This window comes from Taudactylus pleione, unplaced genomic scaffold (assembly GCF_031769625.1).
Source record: "Taudactylus pleione unplaced genomic scaffold, aTauple2 ptg000451l, whole genome shotgun sequence".
NCBI lineage: Eukaryota > Metazoa > Chordata > Amphibia > Anura > Myobatrachidae > Taudactylus > Taudactylus pleione.
In genome coordinates, this window is record NW_028284853.1 from 2290409 (window position 1) to 2315092 (window position 24684).

The 24684-nt window shown below is 45.9% G+C and overlaps 1 protein-coding gene across 1 annotated transcript in view; it reads left to right on the forward strand.

Annotated features, from left to right (window-relative positions):
* PEMT (phosphatidylethanolamine N-methyltransferase) overlaps nt 1-24684 on the forward strand; it is a 176410-nt gene that overhangs the window by 61132 nt on the left and 90594 nt on the right. Inside the window, exon 3 of the mRNA XM_088448071.1 lies at nt 12563-12678. Coding sequence (XP_088304197.1) covers nt 12563-12678 — 116 coding nt within the window. The remainder of the gene's footprint in view (nt 1-12562; nt 12679-24684) is intronic.

A 24684-nucleotide genomic window follows, 5' to 3' on the forward strand; every position in this document is an offset into this window, starting at 1 on the left:
TCTGCAGGTCTCACAAGAACACAGAGTTTCCGAATCGTCGTTTCCTTTCTTGTGCAGCATTCTAGCAGCTGAAGCCATCTGCCGTGCTTATTGCCTTGCCCATCCTGTGCCACTTGTTGGCACAGTAGTGTCATCACACTATGCTTTACAAGTCTGGGCAAGGCTCTAATATGTGTAAAATGTATCAAGCGGTGAAAAGAGTGAAGTTGCCCATAGCAACCAATCTGCTTTGAAGTAGCATTTATCAAGTACATTCTGTAAAATGATAGGTAGAAGCTGATTGGTTTAAAGTATCCTGGTCCCAGTGACGTATAACTCCATCCTAATGGTTCATTGATCACTATTGCAGGTTGAAATCCTTCTAATCCATACACTGGGAGCGTGGTGGGGCCAGCGTTTCGTCAGGTATCGCCCCTGACCTCTCTGTGTGGCAATCTGTTCCACCTGGTGTTTCCTCCCAGTCCCAGGGACACAGACAGCTCTATCTGCACTGGTATCCGTGATATAGTTGTGTAATGTCTGCAGTACACAGTGAGCCTGGGAGGTCGGAACATCGTATCTCAGGGAGCAGTGCTGACGGGACTCCTGATCTTTCCTGCACATACTGTAAAATATATAGTATTAATATTATTATTATTATTAAAGGCTAAACGTTTATGGTCTGGTTTATCAAAGGGCAATTTGTCTCTTTGCCCTATACAACAAAGGATGACCACTGGTGGTAGGATCCATTTAATGTCTACAGAGTTTACCTCAGTAGGCAGCGAGCAGAAGATGTGTGCTCCCCCCGGGGCTATTTGTGCTCGAACGGAGCAACAATAGAATTGCTCCGGCGGGTGTACAAAAGAAATAGCCCCCGGACGCAAACAACTGAATGGCCCCCTCTGACTCCTAAAGGTGTCTCCTAGTCAAAAAGAAAACCTATCTCTGTTTTTACCCATACATCTCCCTAAGACCATGATTAACAGTAGATGTATATGGATACCTATACTTAGAAGAATAAATAAAATAACTTTAGGCATAATTTTTTAGTGATAGAAGTATCACTGCATACCCCCCCCCAACTGTCCCGCATTCAGTGGGACTCCCCTGTTTTTCTGTGACTGTCCCACCAGCGTGCTGCAGTGTCCGGTGGTGGGGGAGGGAAGTTGGGGGGAGCACCAGCAGTGGAAGACAGTGTAGGGTGAGCCTTAGGGCAGCCCAGCGTCTCGGAGAGATGTATATATTTAGATTCCTTTCCCCACGATAATGGATAAAAGATATAGTATTCTATTGTCCTACACGCAGCAATCCCCCCTTCCCCCATTTTCATTATAAGAGATGTCAAAAGTAATTCTTATCAGAACAATGAAAATGTGTCGTACTATATTGGTGACAACTATTCCATTCTTTGGTTAATCCAACTGTTAATTTACCAGTGTGCTCCCTTAACAATATCAATACACTTCGATGTTAACCCAGCATAACTTCCCACTCTTGCTAGTAAAACATCTGGCCTTGCCCTATAAAAATACATAGAGGGGTATTCAATATGAAACGTTAACCTCGCCAGCGAGGTTTTCGCCGCACATCGGAGGTTTTGCCAGCGAAAAAGTATCGCACGCACTCCCGCTTATCCCCCGTATTCAATTTGAAATCGTCGAAAACGGGATCCGGCGATACTTGGATCGGCGAAGAAAAACTTGAACTTTCAGGAATTCATTGTAGGAACCCCCTAAAGATGTCCAGACCTCGGGGAGCACTATGGGTACCCCCGTTTTTGCCTGCAGAAGAAAGTCGGGGTTTTTAAATAGCCGTGCAGGTTTTTTTCCCGACATTGATGAAGTGATGCAGTAGAGCACTTAGGTTTTTTTTTTCGTTTTTTTAAGTGGTCTCATCAAATTTGGGGTACATGAAAATGGGTACTAGCATATTTTTAAGTCCCTAAAGGTAATTTTTAAAAATTCTGCAAAAATGCACCTGCCGCTACTTTGCGCAATGAAAAAAACACCCGCCCTATACTTGGGGACCCCACCAGAAATAATTTCGTTACTTTGGGGGTTTTTTTACCCCTTTTTTTTTTTTAAACCCAAATTTTTTTTTACATTTTTTTAAGGGTGTCCCGATTTTTTTTTTTAGGACATTTTTTTTTGAACATTTCTTTTTAAGGGGACATTCCCAAAACTACAGGCTATTTTTTATAAGCCTACACCCCCAAACCCCTATTCTGCATTTTTTTTCACTTGCTATAATGCTTAGAAAAATTATCCCTGTTTTTAAAAAAATGACCCTTTACCCCATTTAAGGGAAAAAACGGGAATTTTCGGGAAATATGCCTGGGACCCCCCTAAAGATGTCCAGACATGGGGGATCACTATGGGTAACCCCGTTTTTGCGTGCAAAAGAAAGTCGGGTTTTTAAATAGCTTTGCAAGGTGTTTTTTCTTGCCGCGGCTATTAGAAACCCTGACTTCCTTCAGGAGTTAAAAATGGGGGTACCCATAGTGATCCCCCATGTCTAGACATCTTTAGGGGGGTCCCTAGAATATTTCCCGAAAATTCCTGTTTTAGTTAACCTGTAAAAAAAAATAGTAAAAAATGACATAAGGTCCCCCCCCAAAAGCCAAATGAGCCCCAGGCTTGCAGCCAGTGGTGGTTTCTAAAAATACAGGGGAACAAAATGTGTAGGGTTCCACCGTATTTTAGAAACCAACACCAGGCTGCAGGGACTAGTGCTGGTGTTAAATACAGGGGACAAAAACGACGTGGGGTACCCCCTATATTTAAGACCAGCACCAGACCCAACTGACCGGGGTGTAATGCCACAGCCCGGAGACCCAATCACCGGGGCTCCAGGTCCAAAGCATTACACCCCAAGTCGGTCAGCGCAAGGCGGTGATCTCGGGGGAGCCGGGGACCCCCCAAAAAAGGGTCCCCCCTCTCCCGAGCACCACAGGCTTACGGTGAAGCCTGGGGCTCTTCCCCCATACCCCTTGCTTGGTGGGTATGGGGGTAATAGGGGGGCCAAATAATGTAACACTATTGTAATTTACAGCGGAACTATAAGTGCCAGCATGCCTGCCATTTTGCACTTGTGGAACTACAAGTGCCAGCAGACATGTGGCACCTGTAATTTCACTGTAAAATAGATAGTTAAAAAAAAGACAAAACACACACACCGTGCCCAGTATAAGTTTATTACATACACCTACCCATTCACACATACTTACCTATACCAGAAGTTTCTGTCCCCTTCTCCAGTGGAGATCCTTAAAACTTGGCCCTGTAAGGAAGATTTCATACTCGCCTACATCCATCGCTGGTCTCAGCAGTAATCCATGGGATTTATAAAAAAAAAAAAAAAAAACGCATTTAGCCGATCCACGCAACACAGCTATCTGTATGTGTGTTGTCACACATACAGATAGCTCTCCGGGCTCTGGCATTACACCCCGGTCGGTTGGGTCTGGTGCTGGTCTTAAATATAGGGGGTACCCCACATCGTTTTTGCCCCCTATATTTAAAACCAGCACTAGTCCCTGCAGCCTGGTGTTGGTTTCTAACATACGGTGGAACCCTACACATTTTGTTCCCGTATTTTTAGAAACCACCACTGGCTGGCAAGCCTGGGGCTGGTTTGGCTTTTGGGGGGGACCTTATGTCATTTTTTTTTTCTACATTCTTACAAATTTTTTTTATAGGTTAACTAAAACGGGAATTTTTGGGAAATATTCTAGGGACCCCCCTAATGATGTCTAGACATGGGGGATCACTATGGGTACCCCCATTTTTAACTCCTGAAGGAAGTCGGGGTTTCTAATAGCCGCGGCAAGTTCATAAATGCGACTTTGACGAAAGTGGTGCAGAAGAGCATTTAGAATTTTTTTGGGGGAAAAATAACTATGCCCAGCAAATTTGGGGTACTTGAAAATGGGGGTCAGCATATTTTATAGTTGCTAAAGAGACTTGAAAAAATCATGAAAAACCCACTCGCGCAAGGAGCTGCAATGAAAAAAACACCTGGGGCATACTTGGGGACCCCCCCAGAGTCTAATTCGCTATTTTATAACTTTGTTCCCCAACATTTTTTTTTTGGCCCCCAAATTCAAAGTGCTTTTTTTGGGGTGTCCCGATTTTTTATTTTTTTGACACAGATCGTTTCAAGGGGTCATTCTGAAGGGTGCAGGCTATTTTTTTTTTTTTAAGCCTGCACCCCTAGACTCCAATTCTGCACTTTTTTTCGCCACCTATTCAGTGGTGAAAATTTATCCCCGTTTTTTTTTCAAAGACTTTTCGAACCTGCGAAAAGTCTTTGAAATTGAATATAGTGTAAAAGCAAAACCTGCGTTAATTACGTCATAGGTGCGAAAACATCGCAAAAACTGAGTTTTCGCTCCCATATTGAATACCCCTAATAGTTTTGTTAGAGACAAAAGAGGCCACGGGACATGATTGGCATTGAAGCAATAAGGCTGCTGAAGGTGGACTCTGGGGCTTGTACAGGGTATCATGAGTTTTCACCTTTTATGTAAATGAAAGATGGCGGCCATAAATGAAAGATGGTAACCAGACAAGGAATCGATAAAGCTTGGAATTTTAATAACCTGTTTTCTAACTAACTTATTTACTTTCTCAACCAACTTTATTCACTGTTTTGATCATAACAAGAAGTCCTCATTGTTCTCAGTAGAGGCTGCATGTGTTCCTTGTCCTATTATTGCGGTGCTCTCTGTATGCTATCCCTCTGCTAGATCTGTGCTCATTCAGGCAGACAGTTCATTAACAGTCAGATAGATGTTGTTTATGCCCCTGCCATATCACCCGAGTCTTCATGGCATTATCAGTGCAGATATTAGCGTGATACTTTGTCTTTAGCTGTAGCATGGAGCGTTCCGCCTATTGTGAGAGTTTATTTCTGCAATCATTAACGTTGATAAGTTCGGGAGTGTTCTATCTTAACGTCACAGGGAGCTGGCCCCTCTGCCCACACTGGGCACCAGCATCTCCTGCTCAACCTGTTCTCCTGTACAGCAAATGAGCTTTGTTCTGTTACAGGCAAAGGAGGAGATTAGCTGCATTATGTTCTTTTGTGTAAGATGGTGCAGAGGACCCCGGGGTGACGCAGCCGGCGCCCAGCCTTCTTGCATACGCTGTGGGGCATCTGCTTAGAAACCCTTTGCTCGGCTAATAAATAATAGCAGCTAGCAACGGGGAAAAAGCACAGTGCCCCAGTTTGATAACATTTTATATATACCCAGGAAAAGGCACACAACTCCGATAGGAGGTAAAATGGTAGGACGACACATTTCATTGGAGGTATTTTGTATATTTTTGTACTAACGGCATATGCTATACAGCTTTTTTAAAGTTGTACACTGTGTTTAATGACTAATATTGCTTATTGGGTATTTTGCAAAAGAATATGAATGATTACATCTAATCGAACACAATCGAATTCTGGAGGGGCAACAGCCGGGGGTGACTGAATAAACAGTGTGAAATATACCTTTATATGCAATAACAGACATCTGTCTCTTGTAAGTGAGGTACGTTTACACGTACGGTGGAGGTGAAGGGTTCACTATCCCACGTGGTGGAGGATTGTTGGGAAAAGATACCTTTATGTATACAGCACAACACCCATTTTTGTGAGTTTTGGTACGCCATCTCGTGAGATCCCATAGGTGTTGTGAATGAAAATTGAATTTATGCTTCAAATGTTGATATTGGACCATGAGCTTTTGTTTTGGTCTTTTCTTTTTTTTTGGTATAAACTTACCTGAGAGGAGTAGAAACAGAGGAGTTCTTAAGGAGAAGATTATCTTTTTTATCAGAGTGGAAGATCTTTGATGGAAAAATCTCCATTGTATCTGGATATATGAACAATAAGTATATGTGATATTTTCGGAGAAGATTCCGTGATCATTAGGGTTATGAAGTGATCTTTATTTATATGTCTAGCGCCTTGTCTTCCACTATATCCAATTGTATACAGGTTGAGTCTCCCATATCCGTTATTCCAAAAACCGAAATATTTCAAAAACCGGAATATTTAGGTGCATATGTCATGACGTCACTAGTATCAGCGGCCAATGACTAGCGGCGTGGTCCACACGCCAGGCCACCCCCCGCATCACCCGCCGTACCCCCAGCGGCAGCTGCCGGACCCTTCGTTACAGCTGCAGCACCCGCCGGACCCCTCGTGACAGCCGCAGCACCCACCGGACCCTTCCTCCTTACCTGCCGGACCCTTCCGCCTCAGTCGCCGGACCCCTCACGACACCCGCCAGATCCCTGTAGCACCTGCCGGACCACCGCAAAAACCCCGCCGGACCCCTGTATCACCCGCCGTACCATTGCAACACATTCCGGACTCACCCGCAGCACCGGAAAAATCCGAAATGCTCGTGGTCCCGAGCATTTCGGATATGGGAGACTCAACCTGTATATATTATAGTGACCTTAAGGACTGGTGGGTTCTGTGTGATACTGTGGGGAAGGGCTGCTTGTGTTTGCACTGTGGGTTTCTGTACAGTATTTTTTCAACTAGTTGATAGGTTGGAATGACAGTCTGGTAACGTATGAGAGTAACTGATGATCAGCAATTTGCTCCCAAATGCCAGAAATCAGATGAAAATGGTCATCAGACAAGTTTGTTAAATGTTTGCTCTAAACAATTTGTTCAAACAACAGTTTTTGTCCATTTTCCTGCGTTTGGGAGCAAATTGCTGATGGTCATTTGCTTTCATACCTTACCAGATTTTCATTCCAACCTATCAACTAGTTGGATGGTAGGACAGTAAATCTTTACGTGTGTACCCAGCTTAAGACTGAGCAAGTAACTGTGCATCTTGGTAATACTGCACTGCAGGTTGGGCCAGGGCCGGATTATAGGTGGGGCAGACAACCAGGGGCCCCCACACATTATGGGCTAGCACACTGCCGCAAACATTCCGGGCCACTCTGGTCCCTCTCTGGCAGGCAGCAGTGAAAGCACACTCGGTCACTGATGGATCGTGGCCTACTTTGGAAGCTCCGCCCCCTCGCTGATATAATGCAGTGGTTTGCGGAAGAATGGGTAGAGGGCGGGGCCTAATGCACTGAAGTGCCCGCCCCATCAGTAGAAGCCTGCCCTGATGCTGCAACAGGTAGTGTGTGCACGTTCTGTCCCTTCCCCCTCTCTCTTCCCCTCCCTCCCTTTCTCTCTCTGGGGTAAATTTACTAAAGTGAGAGCTTGTAGAAATGGAGATGTTGCCCATAGCAACCAATCAGATTCTACTTAACATTTAACTAGCACCTTCTAAAAGATAATAGCTAGAATCTGATTGGTTGCTATGGGCAACATATCCACTCCAAAAAATCTCACTTTAGAAAATGTATCCCACCTTCTCTCCCTTTCTCTCACCCCTCCCCCAATCCCTCTCGTTCTGTCCCCTACTTCCTCCATCTCTTCCCCTCTCTCTCTCCCTCTCTTTCTCTCTCTTCCTCTATCTTGCTCCCCCTCTCACTCTCTCCCTTTCTCCAACCCCCCCTCACTGTCTCCCTCCTTGACCCTCCTTCCCTCTCCCTCCCTCTCTCCACCCCTCCCTCCTTCTCTCTCTCTCTCTCTCACCCCCCCACTCAAAATCTTGCATTTTCCCCTGGCAGTGTACTAGATCATGTCCACTATGCTGCTGGGCGTCTGTTCCCAGCAGTGTTGCAGACATGGTGTAGTATGCTGCAACCTTGCGGGTCAGTGGAGAGTTCGGAGACCAGGTAAGGGGCATAGTAGTCACTGCATGAGGCGTTGGCAATTTTATCGATGGGGCCCCCACAACCTAGTTGCCCTGGAGTCCCCATAAGCCTTTATCTGGCCCTGGGTGGGGCAGATTTAAAATGTGCAGAGAGATTTAGTTTTGGAAAAAGTGTAAAAATAAAGCTGGCCAAAAGGTAAAAGCAGCCAATATTTACCTTCACAAAAAATTTATTTGCGCACCTTGCATTGCAGCATGGTTTGTCCAGGTGCACAGTAATACCCCTTTAACACCAAAGTCACGGGTCTGACCTGGTATCTGGAAAACTGTTCCAAACTGGATCAGACCTGGGACCGACCCCCTTCCCACTGCGGTGCCAACCAGGGTTATGCCCGTGTCTGCACCGTTCACACCGGACCCGGGTCTTCAGTGACCCGGATCTTTCGACGCTGCAGTGAACGCTTGGAGGTTATGTAATCTCCACGCGCCACTGAAGCCGGCCAATCTGATAGCATGTGGTACGACCCGGGTCATCGTGACTTGGATCGCAACGTTTCAACTGCAGGGTGACACAGGAACGAGCCGTGTCCAACCCTTCAATCTAGCTGTGTTGGATCCCCAGGGCACTGGACCTGGGTTGATCCCTTTACCCTGACAAAAATCCCGAGTTGATGCGCGTTCACGTGCAAAAACCCGGGATTTTAATTTTAGAGTACAAGGGGTATTACTTACTATTTCTTACTCTGTTCCCAACTCTTTAGACCTTTTTGTCAGATGTTACTATGGTTGATGATACTGAAGTAAAATTACAAGCATTTCATAAGTATCAAAGGCTTTTATTGACAATTACATTAAGTTTATGCAAAGAGTCAATATTTGCAGTGTTGACCCTTCTTTTTCAAGACCTCTGCAATTCGCCCTGGCATGCTGTCAATCAACTTCTGGGCCACATACTGACTGATGGCCGCACATTCTTCCCTAATCAATGCTTGGAGTTTGCCAGAATTTGTGGGCTTTTGTTTGTCCACCCGCCTTATGAGGATTAACCATAAATTCTCAATGGGATTAAGGTCTGGGGAGTTTCCTGGCCATGGACCCAAAATTTAAATGTTTTGTTCCCCGAGCCACTTATTTATCACTTTTGCCTTATGGCCAAACTATTCTTGGATGGTTGGGAGAAGTTGCTCTTGGAGGATGTTTTGGTACCATTCTTTATTCATGGCTGTGTTCTTATGCAAAATTGTGAATGAGCCCACTTCCTTGGCTGAGAAGCAACCCCACACTTGAATGGTCTCATCTGAAAGGGGATTCATCAGAGAAAATAACTTTAGCCCAGTCCTCAGCAGTCCAATCCCTCTACCTTTTGCAGAATATCAGTCTGTCCCTGATGTATTTCCTAGAGAGAAGTGGCTTGTTTGCTGCCCTTCTTGACACCAGGCCATCCTCCAAAAGTCTTCATCCTGTGTCATGCCAACAGTAAAGCATTCTGAGATGGTGGAGGGCGCCGGGCCGCCAGCCAGCTGAGTAAGCCTCAGCTTACTCATGCTGGCCATCCTGCAAGGCCACGGAACTGCGCTGGTCGACGCAGTCCATGGCCTTGCCACTCAGAAAACTGGGCGGACACACCCGTTTTCGGGAACGCCGGCCGACTCCGCCCCCGCACCGCCCCTTAAATGCCTCTGCCTGTCAATCAGACAGAGTAATTGAAGGGCTGCGTGCGATTACGCAGGACCCATCCTACACATTCGCATAATGGGTCCTGCACATGCACAGATTCCCGATAATCGGGAATCTGCGTTCAGCATTGCACTTGCATGCAATGCTGAATCTTTTCTGTATCTGTAGTATGGATCTAGTCTTTTCTGTATATGTAGTACATTGACCAATAAATATAAAATCAAAGATGGTTAAAATTGTCTATACTGTAAAGCCGTCAAAATATCTGTTTGTACCAGAGTTACTGATGGGGGTCATGGGGTAGAGGCCTACCGCGTCCGAGGCACTAATTGGATCGAGCTATTGAAAAAGAATGTGTCTGCTGTATTATGCTGCCCATCCGCTAGCAGACCTCAAAACGACTGCACGATTACGACATTATAATCGTGCAGTCGTTTGTCTGTCCGTGATGTGCCTGCACTAAATGAGCAGCCGTTCAGTGTAGTCTCATCAATCATCCGCTAACATGCTGAACCTGACGTAATCGTCAGCTTGTCCAGCATGTTTGCCCGATGATAGATTTCTAAAGACCAGCGGGAGCGCGCATTGTTGGTCGTTTTAGACATTTTTGCAAACGATTTATGAATGATAACGATATCCTTCAATCGCTGAACTTAGGGCCTGATTCAGAGCCGCTCGTAAGCGGCCGCTCGTTCGCTCCGAGCGATGTTCGCACATCTGCGCATGTGTATGGGTTTTAGTACACTTGCGTGAACCAGTCAGTGCGGTCTAAAATCGTGTGCTCGCAAAATAGCGAATGCCTGCTAATTTGAGTGACCGGATGAGGCGTTTTGTGGGTGGTAACAGGGGAAGGTGCTTGAAAACGGGAAGTGGAGATCCGAACGCAGGCGTGCCAAACGGTCAAAACGGGTGTTTTAAGGGTGTGCATAATTAACAAAGCAGCGTCATCGACCACGTCAGTTGGGTGTCTTTTAGCCAGAACTGCTTGCATGATTGCGGTAGGAAAATGCAACCACAAGAATAGCGAGCAGTTCATTCGCCTTTCGATGTACTCGATTAATCTAATAAATAGCGGAGATGACGTAGGATGCGAGCGGTCAAGGGGCATTTTTTACAAAAAAACGTCCGCATGTTTTGTTCGGTCGTTCAGACATAGAGGCGTCAACAGACCGCAAAGAGCGAGCGCTCAATTTAAATAGCCAGCCCCTTTTTCTGGACGAGCGAGCGCAAATAGCGTCCGGCTCTGAATCAGGCCCTTAATCGGCTAGTGCACCTTTAGAGAGGGTTTTTTTCTGTTTGTTTGAAGTATCTATAGCAAGCACCTGACAAGTGCCGCATATATCTATTTATTATCAGAAATAACAGCGCAGCATGCAGAAAGTGTAGCTTAGCAACTAATACAGCATATTAACAAAGTGCGCTGTACATGATTGTGGTACTGTAGAAACAAAACTATGCAAAAAGATGTTTCTGTGTCAGTATAAAATGGAATACATAACATGCACATTGTGGTTTAAAGGATATTCTATTTAGGTAAAATGAAAAATTATAAATATTTCATGACTGCTGTGTAGCGAGAAAGCAATTACTGTGCGCATCAGATCCAGCGGTCCATCATAAACATCTGCGTGTCCGATAGAACTGACATGGATAAGGCGCAAGGGGAAGGTGATTGATGCAAACTGTGCTGACATTTGTAGAAATGTGGTTTTGCCGTTTTTGTCACTGTCCTTCACACAGATATCTATTAGCTCAATAAGGGGGCGATTTATCGTTCAATGTGTGCGGGTGTTTTCAGGGGGGTACCTGCAATGATTAAGCATCTACCCAATGTATGAAGGAGGGATCACAGCAGATATCTCTAATATCAGCCGCAGCCCCCATAGGTTCCTCCGGAACCCTCCCCCGCAATGGTTGCTGCACACGTGTGGTCAGCAGACCCGATATAGAAGTGATATTATTGCATTATCGATCACTTCTTATACATCAGAGCGATAGTCACCTTTCTGCGCCCATGTCCTTGCATGTGGTTTTTTATCAATTCCTGCAAATCTTTATTTTGCATTATTGCAGCGAATGGCGGTGATAAGAAATTGCAATGATCAGGTCTAAAACCCAATAAGCAATAAATAGACCCCATAGAGAGAAAATACCAACTTTCTTTCCTTCCATGTGTGTGGGCAACTTTTCAAAAGTAAGCCTGTAATTATATACCAGGGGTAGGCAAGCTCCGGCTCTCTAGCTATTGTCTTGCCACAGATTTAGCATGCCTTAACAGCAAAACTATGGCAAGGCATTCTGGGATGTGTAGTTCCACTGAAGCCGTAGTGCCACAGGTTGCCGGTATGCAGTCGGGAAGGCGGCGGACCTAATCCCGACAGCCGGCTTCCCGACTGCTTAATCCCGGCGAGGGTTAAATGACAGGTGTCTAAATCTAGACGCATGTCATTTTACCAACGCCGGGAGACCGGCGCCCAACATCCTGATCGAAAGGACGCTGGGCACCAAGCGTGGACAGCCGCGTGGGGGGGGGTGTATGGTTAGGTTTAGGGTTCCCGGGGCGACTTAGGGTTAGGCATCCCCCCCCCCCGGGAGGTTAGGTTTAGGCTAGGGGGAGGGAGGTTTAGGCACCCCCGGGGGGGAGGTTAGGGTAAGGCACCTCCCCGGGGGACTTGGGTTTCGGCAGCGGGTAAGGGGGGATTATGGTTAGGCATTGGGGGGAAGGTTAGGGTTATTTACCCCTAAGGGAGGGTTAGGGGGTAGAATTAGGTTAAAGAATACTTACCTTGGATGATCGGGATTTCCTCCTCTGCCGGGATGCTGCTGTCGGAATTCCAACCGCCAGGCATGGGTTTGGCGGTAAATCATACCGATTCCAGGTTGCCAACCCCTGAATTACACCATGGTCTCAAAGCCGCTAAATAAAATATGTAACAGGCGATCACACCTGGCTGAGTGCAGTAACCACTAAAGGGAAACTTTACGATTTTAAATCTTACCCTCCACCCTTTAGGGAGAGACCACTCTTGTGTGTCCCCGCCAGGTGACCTGCATTAGGTCTTTTTTTTTTTAATAATGCAATGACAATGTCTATTTTATTTTTGTCATTTTAGCACAAGACACTGTTTTCACAATGAATGTGACCCATTCTAACATTAGTCACTGTCCCGGCAGGTGGCGAGATGGGAGTACAGATCACGAGGGCTCTCGAGGTTCCTGGGGTCTCCGTACATTGCGTGCTACAGCCTGGGGGCCATTCTTATCTTTCTAGCAATCTACAGAAGTCACTGGTAAGTCACCACTAGTCTTAGCTGTCTGATGGGAGGAAGTGAAGGCTATTTTCTATCATACTGCATGTTAATCATGGAATGCATTTATTATGAAGGGTTTATTGCTGTGGTTCCCATATCCAGTACTCCAGGCACCCAAATGCTGGTTACACACTATGCAATATGTCGTCCAATCAGCCAACAAACTCTGCACAGACCCCCAAAGTGATGCAGGATTGGGATGCACCCGCATGAGCAGATGCTGGAGAACCACATGCTGCTTAAACCTGACTTAAGGCCCCCATACATCAGAGATTGATTGCAGCAATCGTGCAATTTGCAATCGATTGTGTATAAAAATCTTTCCCTTTTTCAATGGATTGCAGAATTGCCACAATCGATTGAAAAAGGGGAAGATTTTTATACACAATCGATTGCAAATTGCACGATCGCTGAAATCAATCTCTGATGTATGGGGGCCTTCAGACAATTGGGCATTAGCTTTCATCAGCCTAACTTGCACTCAGCTGAACAGAAATGGTATCTAACTAGTTACCATAATAATACATTTGTGCTGTGTTCTCTGTTATTAATACTTAATTAATACACACTAGGACAAGTTCCCGATGTTTATATTTCCATCGCCCTATTTCTTTTATGGGCGATGGAAAAATTATATGGATTGCGCGATTAACAATATGCAATTCAAGAAATAAAAAAAACCATAAAGCCGTTTATTATGCACGTGTGTTTAACGTGAATGTACAGTGTGTGGAAGCCTGACCACACAGAGGGGAACATGTGAATGACATGAATGTACAGTGTGTGGAAGCCTGACCACACAGAGGGGAACATGTGAATGACATGAATGTACAGTGTGTGGAAGCCTGACCACACAGAGGGGAACATGTGAATGACATGAATGTACAGTGTGTGGAAGCCTGACCACACAGAGGGGAACATGTGAATGACTTGAATGTACAGTGTGTGGAAGCCTGACCACACAGAGGGGAACATGTGAATGACATGAATGTACAGTGTGTGGAAGCCTGACCACACAGAGGGGAACATGTGAATGACATGAATGTACAGTGTGTGGAAGCCTGACCACACAGAGGAGAACATGTGAATGACATGAATGTACAGTGTGTGGAAGCCTGACCACACAGAGGAGAACATGTGAATGACATGAACTACACTATTAATCTAGTGCCAGAGTTGGTGAAGCCTCAAGGTCTGTAGCTGAGGCGATGGCAGGGAATATAATGTATGTATGTATCCAAGCTGTTAGTTTGGACTGTATAATAGATGGTTTGCACAGTGCGTCTCTGTCCACGCACCTAGGTGTCCTTCTAGTATAGTGATGGTCCAAGTCTGGAGTGCGGTAGATCATGTTTGTACATGCCAGCGTGAAGCTAGCCACCTGAGTAGTATTAATGACTATGACCGCCCCGTGTACTGGCTGGAGCACGCAGAAACCGCCCATGACATCACAGATGCCAGCTTTGCGCATTTTGGTTCTGATTGATCACGTGATCATTGTCAAATGAACTTCTGCCTACACCAAATGCTAATTAAAAATGAATCCAAATCGTTTTCAACAAGGAGAAGAGGTGCAGGGTGTTATAGCTGATTTGTATCAATATTGGTAAGTGCAATATTAAGCAGATATTGCAATAACCAGACTGTACTATTACTTCTAGAGGTGTCAGACCTGCATGAAAGGTACGCTTCATTTGTGACATGAAATTACCCTTTTTCTTATTCACCAATTTATTCCAATAACAATATACAGTGTAGAGACCTATCCCATGAAGTGGTAAAAATCAGTTACGTCTTCATAACATCTGACATTATACATCCAGATGTGCCTTATCCAGAACCTACCACAAGTCCCCCTTTGCTATTGTCCAGTCATATTTATGGGAAGCAATCGGGAAGCCGACTGCCTAAATACCGGCAGCCGGCTTCCCGACTGTCATATCCCGGCAAGGGTGAATGCCGGGCGTCTAGAAGTAGACGCCCGCATTTCCCCGACGCCGGGAGTCCGGCGCCCGGCATCCCGATCGTAGTGTTGCTGGGCGCCGCGAGCGGGAAGCCGCGGGGGGTGGGAGGGTTAGGTTTAGGGCTCCCGGCGGGGACTTAGGGTTAGGCACCCCCTGGGAGGGTTAGGGTTAGGCTAGGGGGAGGGAGGGTTAGGGTTAGGCACCCCCGGGGGGGGACCTAGGGTTAGGCACCCCCCCGGGGGACTTAGGTTTAGGCAGCGGGTAAGGGGGTGGTTAGGCACTTAGAGGGGGGGATTAGGGTTAGGCACTTGGGGGGGAAGTTAGGGTTAGGTGCCCCTAAGGAGGGTTAGGGTTAGGGGGGTTAGGTTAGTAGATACTTGCCTATCCACGATCGGGATTTCCAGCGCTGTCGGGCTTCCGCTGCTTCTAACTCTGCTCTTGTCGGGCTGCCGCCAAAGGGAATCGAACCGCCGGCCATGCGGCCGGCAGTATTTCATACCCATTCCATATTTATTGCATTGTCTATAGTGGCAGCACAGACTGGGGAGACAGGTAACAGAGAACAGACTCTATATAGCAGGCCTGGCCAACCTGTGGCTCTCCAGCTGTTGTGAAACTACAAGTCCCAGCATGCCTTGCCACAGTTTTGCTATTAGGGAATGCTAAAACTCTGGCAAGGCATGCTGGGACTTGTAGTTTCACAACAGCTGGAGAGCCACAGGTTGGCCAGGCCTGCTATATAGAATTGCCTCTGGCTTATGAAACCCTTGTGCCTGTCATCCTGTACCGAATGTCGTGTTCCGCCTTCTGCCTCACAATCACAAACTGCATCCTATGACAGTGACAGCGTGTTCAAAGATCGTTACATAATAATGGGCCGGGCCAGGCTGCATCTTATCCCCCGTTCCTTCTAAATAGATTTTCCAGCAAAAAAAAAATAACGATCACACTTAACCTATTTGTTATATCGCCGGCAGCCAAGGAAACAAAAGGATGTTTTACACTCGCAGTCTGGTCTAAACAAAATATAACCTGATCCCATCTCCCCATCAGACAACCCGTAAGATGAGAGAGTTATCTAATTTTCCCCTATAGCAGACATTCCAGCTCACACTAGACACCTGGAGACAGCAGCTCACACGCCAAAAGCTGGAAACAGTCACCTGGCTTTATGGTCATAACTCGTCTGTATCAGGGCTGGAGAAATCCCAGGAGACAGGTAGCCAGTGCGTCTGCAAAAGCACTGATGGGCGCTAACTTTGGGGAATCTTTCTCATTCTGGTCAATGGATGCACAACACCCCTGCTTCCTAGATTTAAACAACATAGGCCCGTATTCAATTAGAGGCGAAAAGTCGGAGAAGTTTCGCCTGTCCGTCTGTCCACCTCCTTCGCCTGTTTTAGAGGTGAAAACTTTTCGCGCTCGCCCCCGCTTTTCGCCCTCTACAATTCTTAAACATGTGAAAGCGGCGAATGCGAACAGGCGGAAAGTACTGTCAGAAGTGGGGAAATCAGTCTGTACCCCCAAAAAAGATGCACTAACATAGGGAATCAATGTCGATGTGTACTAATAGCCCTAATAAAAGTGTTTGGGGTACTTAAGTACTTTAAATTGCTTCTTATTAGCGTCTTTGCAAAAGTGGTGAAGAATGGCATAAAGCTGTATTTTTTGGTGAAAATAAGTAGTCCAGGCACATTTGGGGTACTTGAAAATGGGTGCAAGCATATTTTAATGTTTCTAAAGTGAAAAAATTGTCAAAAACGGACCTGCAATTCCCAAAACACCTGGCCCATCCTTGCAGAACCCCAAGAAGTCTATTTCGCTAGTTTTTATGCTTGTCCCCCCACTTTTTACTTTTTTGCCCCAAAAATGAAAGTACTTTTTTGAGGTGTTCTTAGTTTGTTTTTTTTTGGCCAGATTTGTCCTTTGGGGGGCTGTCCCAAGGGTTCTGGGTATGTTCCCCACCTTTGCACCCAAAAATAAAGGTTTTCCACTTCTTTTCACCTATTACATTGCAGTGAGTTTCCGCTTAGGCGAATTCCGGCTAGAATTGAAGTTGGAAGTTCTGACCAGGCCAATAGCGGCAATACGCGAAACTTTTCCGCCGATTACGGCTTTTCGCCTCTAAATGAATACGGCCCAAAGTTGGTGACGATGATTTATTTAGGGTGGGTTTCCAAAGTGGACAACACCTTTTAAAGGACCACTAAACGTATGACACAAGTTGGTTTGCATAAATATGCTACTAATAACGTGTGCAGGAATATATGTAAACTGTTCAAGAGATTATCAGGACATATATATTGCAGATAAACTTACCGTGAGTGGGTAGAGTTGAGCCTACACACAGCGAGAGTCCCCGACAGGTTTCCTATAAGGACGCTGCGGTTGCATTCTATTGAGACTGAAATGGCTGATAGCACAGAGCAATAGCTTGCACTAAACTGTATAAACAATGGGGCCTCACTTAGAGGGGATGTAGACAGCAATGGCCACACTCTTATGTGAAATGTCATAAAGTAGACATGTTTAAAATGTCGACAATATTAAGTTTAGGATTAGGCTTACAATTGGTTGTCAACATATTCTCAGATTTAACATTGTGGTTGTCGACGTATTGTGTGAATGTCAACCCAATTAGAGTTGGCCATAAAAGTGCAGCCATTAAAATGCAGTTGTGTATTTTAACTTGTAATCTATTAGTGTCTCAAAGTTGGGGCCGTGATCATCCTCATGTATGTGTTATGTGCAAATATATAGGCATGGGTGAATCTCCACGCACCTACTGTCCTGAATGACACATGATTACCTGCGGAAACACATCTGCCAAGCTCATCCACCCACAGGTCCCATTCTAAATATGGCTACAATATGGCAGGGGGTGCGCTTTAGAGAAATGCACATTTTTAGTTAGACCTACAATGTGAAATATGTCGGGTTCTGTCACGGTATTCACACTACTGTACATGACTGTCTCCGGCTGTTGTTTGTAGTTAAAAAGCAACGTGATGAGTGGCCCTTTTGAGGAAGTCAATTACTGAGTATATTTAAGGATGTTATAAATAGTATCCTAACCTGTCTTTAATTAGTGGTTATATTAACTGTCTGGCAGGGATTTATAATGGTGAGAACAGCCCATGTACTGGCCGGGGCATACTCTGTGCGCACCAGAGTAACATCCTGTGCCTTTATCTAGGTGCCACCTTCTAGTACATTGGCTCTGAATTGTCAAAGGAGTTCTGCCCACACCAATGGCTAACTTTAATCATGCCTAAGACATGGCAGAGGGGGCACAGCTTTGTAGCTGACTTTTCTCATATAAGGCATTAAAAAGGCTCCATCTGGTAAGTGACATCCATGCTTTTTGTCTACATACTGTACACTCATCATAGAATGCCCCCACTTGCCTCCCCTGTTCACCACATTGTACAGAATGCCTCCGCAAGCACTCTATAACCCCCTCTGCCATAACATGCTGCCTGCATTCCTGCCTCTCCACTCCCTTATGTGCTCCAATACCCCCACATGGCAGGCAGACCTCCCCACCTGCCATCCAGACCTCATACCTTCCCACCTGCCACCATAATGCAACACAGACCTACCCACATGCCACTCACACCTCCCCACATGCCACCCATATACAACTCACACCTCCCCACATGCCACCCTTATACAACTCTCACCTCCCCACATGCCACCCATATACAACTCACACCTCCCCACATGCCACCCATATACAACTCACACCTCCCCACATGCCACCCATATACAACTCACACCTCCCCACATGCCACCCATATACAACTCACACCTCCCCACATGCCACCCGTATACAACTCACACCTCCCCACATGCCACCCATATACAACTCACACCTCCCAGAAATGCAATACATATACAACGCACACCTCCCCACATGCCACCCATATACAACGCACACCTCCCCACATGCCACCCATATACAACTCACACCTCCCCACATGCCACCCATATACAACTTACACCTCCCAGAAATGCAATACATATACAACTCACACCTCCCCACATGCCACCCGTATACAACTCACACCTCCCCACATGCCACCCGTATACAACTCACACCTCCCCACATGCCACCCGTATACAACTTACACCTCCCAGAAATGCAATACATATACAACTCACACCTCCCCACATGCCACCCATATACAACTCATACCTACTAGAAATGCAATACATATACAACTCTCACCTCCCCACATGCCACCCGTATACAACTCACACCTCCCCACATGCCACCCGTATACAACTCACACCTCCCCACATGCCACCCAGCTCTTTCTAAAGGCCCCCATACATCAGCAATCTGAAAACCACAACTGAACATTTTGAAGATTTATGTCCCGATTTTAGGATTCCCAATCTAGCAATCTGCTCCCATACATTACAGATCTGTTTCAGTGATTTGCAGATCGATTGCAGCAAACACAGATCTTCCAATCTTGAAAGGCCCATCATTTTACTAGTAATGGTCTGCAAACCTGCTGATCATGTCCATATACTAGCAATATACAGCCCCAATCCATCTGTGACAGCCAACATGTTGGACAATCTGATTGAACAATTCCAGTCACTTTTTGGTTGCAATCTGCGATCTGTGAAGCCCATACATTGCAGATTTTTATACACAATCGATTGCAAATTGCAGAATTGCCACAATCGATTGCTGATGGATCGGCAGTCGCTCTACACGGTGCATCGCAACGTGTATGGGCACCTTTAGTCCTGGGCTGGCATTCCACAGAGGAAGGTGGGCAGAGAACTTGGTGCAGGGTACACTGTACTCATTCCTACTCTTCTTCCTATGATTGGATGTGTTGTGCGCCAGAGGAGATTGCGTGACTGGGAGCTGCACTTTCTTACTTGCTTACTTTTGAATGTGAGTGAATGGCAGTATGTTCTCTTATTCTCCTAGATAATAAGACAAAGAGCCACAGGTGAAGGCTTATCAGGTTTTTGGACACCTGTCCCCATCACCGTCTTCGGGTGTTTTGCTCCAGCTGTAAGTAATTTCCAGTAGTAGTCTTTAGTACTCCAGCTTATCACCTGCAAGCTTCATGCCCACTCCCTGCATGCAGAGGCCATTGTACAGGGGGCTTCTGCTGGTGACTGTGACTTGGCTCTTGGTCCCTTTTTAATGGAGGTGCTCATTCCAATTACATAGCAGAGGGGAGTCACAGAGGCCCACCTTAAGGAATTCAGTGCATTAGACATTAATTAAGAATATGACTTATACCCCTTTCAGACATCTCGAGAATCCCGGGAATTTGTCCTGCCTCGGTCAAATTCCGGGGTACTCGAGTCTGTCTGAAAGGTACCTACCCAGGAACATGTTCCCGGGTAGCCGCGCCTGCAATCGAAAGCGCTGCTGCTTTGTTTGAGCTGACAGCGCAGAGCGTCCTGTAGGACGCTCAGCGCTGCTGCTTTGTTTGAGCTGACAGCGCAGAGCGTCCTGTAGGACGCTCAGCGCTGCTACTTTGTTTGAGCTGACAGCGCAGAGCGTCCTATAGGACGCTCCGCGCTGCTGCTCACCACCCCCAGCACCGGCCGGCTGTGCCACAGCGGGCCGCCCGCACTCCCGCTGGACCACCAGGGAATTAAAATAAATGTTAAAAAAATTATGATAAAAAAAAAAAAAAACTGCATTACGATTGGCCGGCTTTTGGCTGGGAGGAGCAGACGGCAGAGAAGAGGCAGGTAAGCAGAAAAACCCTGCTCTTGTCTGAAAGGGGTCTACCCGGGAATTTCCCGGGTAGACACTGTAGTGTGAAAGGGGGGTCTCGACCAAATACCCGGGAATTTGCACAGGAGAAATTCCCGGGTCTGAGCAGGAAATTTCCTGGGTTGTATGTCTGAAAGGGGTATTACCTGTATCTAGTGACAGTGCGCTTTCCTGACCGCAGCAGGTGCTGGACTAAAGAAAAGTTATATACTGCATTTATTTTTAACTTATGGGCCTCCACCCAAAACTGAACCTGCTCTTTGGCGAAGATCCTCGAATGGCCACACTACCGCTCTGTCATATGAAAGCTATATAGTCACCAGATGGACCTACAATGCACCATCCCTCCATTATAACACCTTGTACAGCTGAAGGGAGGTAACGCAGCTTTAGCTGGCCAGATAAATGTATTGATACCTTTTAGAGGTGAGGTAAGCAACCTGTAGCACTACTGCTTTTGGGGAACTACAGGTTCCAGCATGCCTTCACTTATCACACTCCGACTCTAGTGTTCTTGTTATTGAGCCCTTTGGTTTTTATTTAAAAATGATTTAGGTTGCAGTGTGAAAATGATTCAGCAGTTTACCTAATTTCTGTCACTGTCTGATGGTCTGTACTGGACTGTATGACGCCCCCCAGGTCCTCTCAGTTTCTTCCCTGTCTCTCTACCCCTCTTTTATTCCTTGTCTCCCATTTTTATTCACATTGTATAACGTATTTGGTATGTAGGCCGGCACAAATTGTCTGCCTCTGCTGTAGAGGTAGCTTTGATCTGCCTTTATTAATTTTGGAGCTGTACCAGGGAAAAATACATGTATTCAGTATCCAAGCATTATTCCAGATAAAACACCTGCATTGCAGTCAACAGCCGTGCTGTGTGTGTATGTATGTACTAATATATAACATCAATCCATTTATATCATCTTTCTTTTCCATCTAATTATGATCTCCGTAGAACTAGGGCATCTCGTCGTTCATCTTCCTCATTTATTTATTCAGATATATCTTACTTTGTCGATTTAATGTGAAACCAAAATCGGCACAACCCATCTCCATGGGAGGTATCTGGCCCCCGTTGTGTAAAATTAGGTAATTAGGTTAAATGAGAATTTAATTACATCCGATGTAGGAGCGTAGCGTTTCTGGCAGATGCCGGCTGTTTGCTCTGTCATGTTTCCGAGCTGTCATACATGAACCTGTCTCCTATCTGAACCACACGGAAGTGGGTTTAGCTGAGTATTGTGCGGCCGGGCTGTTGCCAGCTCCTTGCCAAGAAACAGATGGCTGAAGGTACATTTGGTCCAAACTCCTAGGTAAAAGGTTGCACTCCCTGTAATCGCGAATTTAGGAACCCTGGGGGGTTTATGTACCTTTATTATTGGTGCTGCAATGTCATCAGACAACTAACCCCCCAAATGAGCCCACAAGAAGAAATTGTAGTGCAGAATAAGTTGGAAAAAATTATTTAAAAAGTGAAGTAAATATTATAGAGTAACATTTAATAATTCAAGTGTATAACAAAGTATAAATAATGTAAGCAGAAAAGAAATGTGAGAATAAATTTGGGTTTGCATATATTTTTTAAATTGGGGTACAGAAATCCTCTTAATTAGTGAGCATTTCTGGACATATAAGCCCGTATTCAATTTGGAGCGAAAAGTCCGTTGCTGGACTTTCCGCCGCCATCGCAGGTTTTGTCTGCGAAAAAGTATTGCGCTCGTCCCCACTTATCCCCGTATTAAATTTGGAGTCTGCGAAAACGGGACCCGGCAAAACTGAAATTGGCGAAAAGTTCTGTCAGTTTTGGGGAAAACAGCCTGACACCCCCCCCCAAAAGATGCAATGATCACTATGGGTAGCCCCGAATAGCCCTGCTGAAGGTATTTGTCCACTTTTAAATGGTCTCAATAGGGGCTATTTTGCATCTTTTAAGAAGTGGTGAAGAATAGCATTTTGCATTATTTTTTGGAGAAAATAACTAGTCCCATGAAATTTAGGGTACATGAAAATGGGTACTAGCATATTTTAAAGTTGCTAATGTGACGTTTTAAAAAACGTGAAAAATCCACCTGCCGAAACCACCTGCAATCATAAAAACACCTGCCGCATACTTGGGAGACCCTCCTTGAGTCTATTTCGCTAGTTTTTATCTTTGTACTCCAAACTTTGGGGGGGTTTTTGCCCCCCAAAATGAAAGTACTTTTTTGGGGTGTCTGAAGGTACTTTTTAAAACCTTTTTGACACAGATTACCATTAGGGACCTGTCCAAGGGTTGCAGAGTGGTTTTTGGAAGTCTGCACCCCAAAACCCCAATTCTGCACTTTTTCTCGCCACCTATTCATAGGCGATACATAGTCGGCCAAATTGAATACGGGGATAAGTGGAATTTTTCGAAAATGACGTCATCGGCGAAAAAGTATCGCCGAAACAGACTTTTCGCTCCAAATTGAATACGGTCCTTGGTTGATTTCACCCTCGTATTAGTGGATAATGTACATCTTTGTGGAGATCCCCTAAATTAGGCTGCTGTTATTAGTGTAATAATAAAGTCGGGCCAATTTCAATTGTTTAATTTCCAACTTGCTGTGACGTTGCCAGTCCTGCCGGGTTTTGGTGCTCCGTCGCAGATGCACATTTAAAACTCTCTCCGCTTTTGGAGCTATTTTCATGCTAATCTCATCAATTTGGCAGGACACCATTCAGGTGAATAAATAACAGGATAATGGATTAACGTGTGGTGCCATTTCGGCTATAGGTCATGCTGTGACCTGAAATCTTCAGCACACATTTAAAGTCCAGAACACAGTGGCGTGAACTAAATCATTGCCAGTAATATGGTACACTACTACTGCAGTCACGCCAAACGGCCTCTTTCGGCGCGCCAGGTCACAAGCAACTTTACTTTTTTTTTTTTCGGGTCTTTTTTTGCCCGTAAATCATACCTGCCGACTTTCTGGCTGTTCCTTCCGGGAGGGAGCAGCCAGATCGGCAGGATGGGGGGGGCGTGGCCAGGACAAGGGGGAGTGGCTGGGCAGGTGACAGGCACTGGTAGATGGGGCGGGGCCACACAATCGTGTCGTTTGGCCCCGCCCCCTCTACACAATGCCTATAATATAGGCATTGTGAAGCAGGGGACGGGGCCAAAATGACGCGAAGCGCGTCATCGCCCCCCCGCTGCGGGGGGTTGCAGGGGTAAATGCGAGGGGGATAGGCGGGGTGGCCGGCAGCCGGGAGGATTGCCTGCCTTCCCGGGAGGTCGGGAGCGGCACCCAATTTTTGGGAGGCTCCCGACCAAATCGGGAGGGTAGGCAAGTATGCCGTAAATGTGTCTTAGTCGCATCGCGAAACTACTACGGCGCACCAGGAGAAGGCACTGATTAATCTGATGTGCGACACTTGTATATCTGTGTGCGACTGAGTCTGAATCTGTATACGAAGTGCCACAATGCAGCGCCCATTTACAGACTCAGTCGCACACAGATATATATGAAGTAGGGATGTGCAGGCTCGGATAGGTTCGAGTTTGCACGTGGAGTTCGGATTTTTCCCTCCAAAAAAACGGAACTCAGAACGAGGCAAAACGTCATCTTACATGGACGAACATCATCATTCCTGGTCTTTTGTCCAGGAATGATGATGTTCGTCCATGTAAGATGACGTTTTGCCTCGTTCTGAGTTCCGTTTTTTTGGAGGGAAAAATCCGAACTCCACGTGCAAACTCGAACCTATCCGAGCCTGCACATCCCTAATATGAAGTGTCGTACGTCAAATTAATCAGTGCCATCTCCTGGTGCGTCTTAGTCGCATCGCATTGCGACTAAGACGAAACATATCTGCATCCCATTATTAGTTCACCTTTCATATGTTAAGTAGTATGGGAAGAGCTCATCAAAAGTGCTTCAGTGTGGAGAAGGAGCCAAATCTAATAGCTGAGATTTGTGGGAGTCGGCAAGATAGTCACTAGATTTAAAGCGGCAATAAGATTAAATGCAAAACCACCCTGGTTTTGCCTTTAAACTAGTTGCAGCTTTAAATTTAACCACTTTATCGTTCCGCCTCCCGCATTCCACGGGCTATTACATTTAGCCCTAGGTGTTTTGTTTTTTTTCAGCATCCAGAAATGTCCTGTAGTTAATGACAGGTTTGTTTTCTTGCTGCTTTATTGGTTTGGAACTAATGAGTGTACAAGTCACCTGTGAGTCTAGAAGAGCCTTGCGCAGCAGTTCTGTCTCGCATGGCGACCTCTCGACGATCCATCCA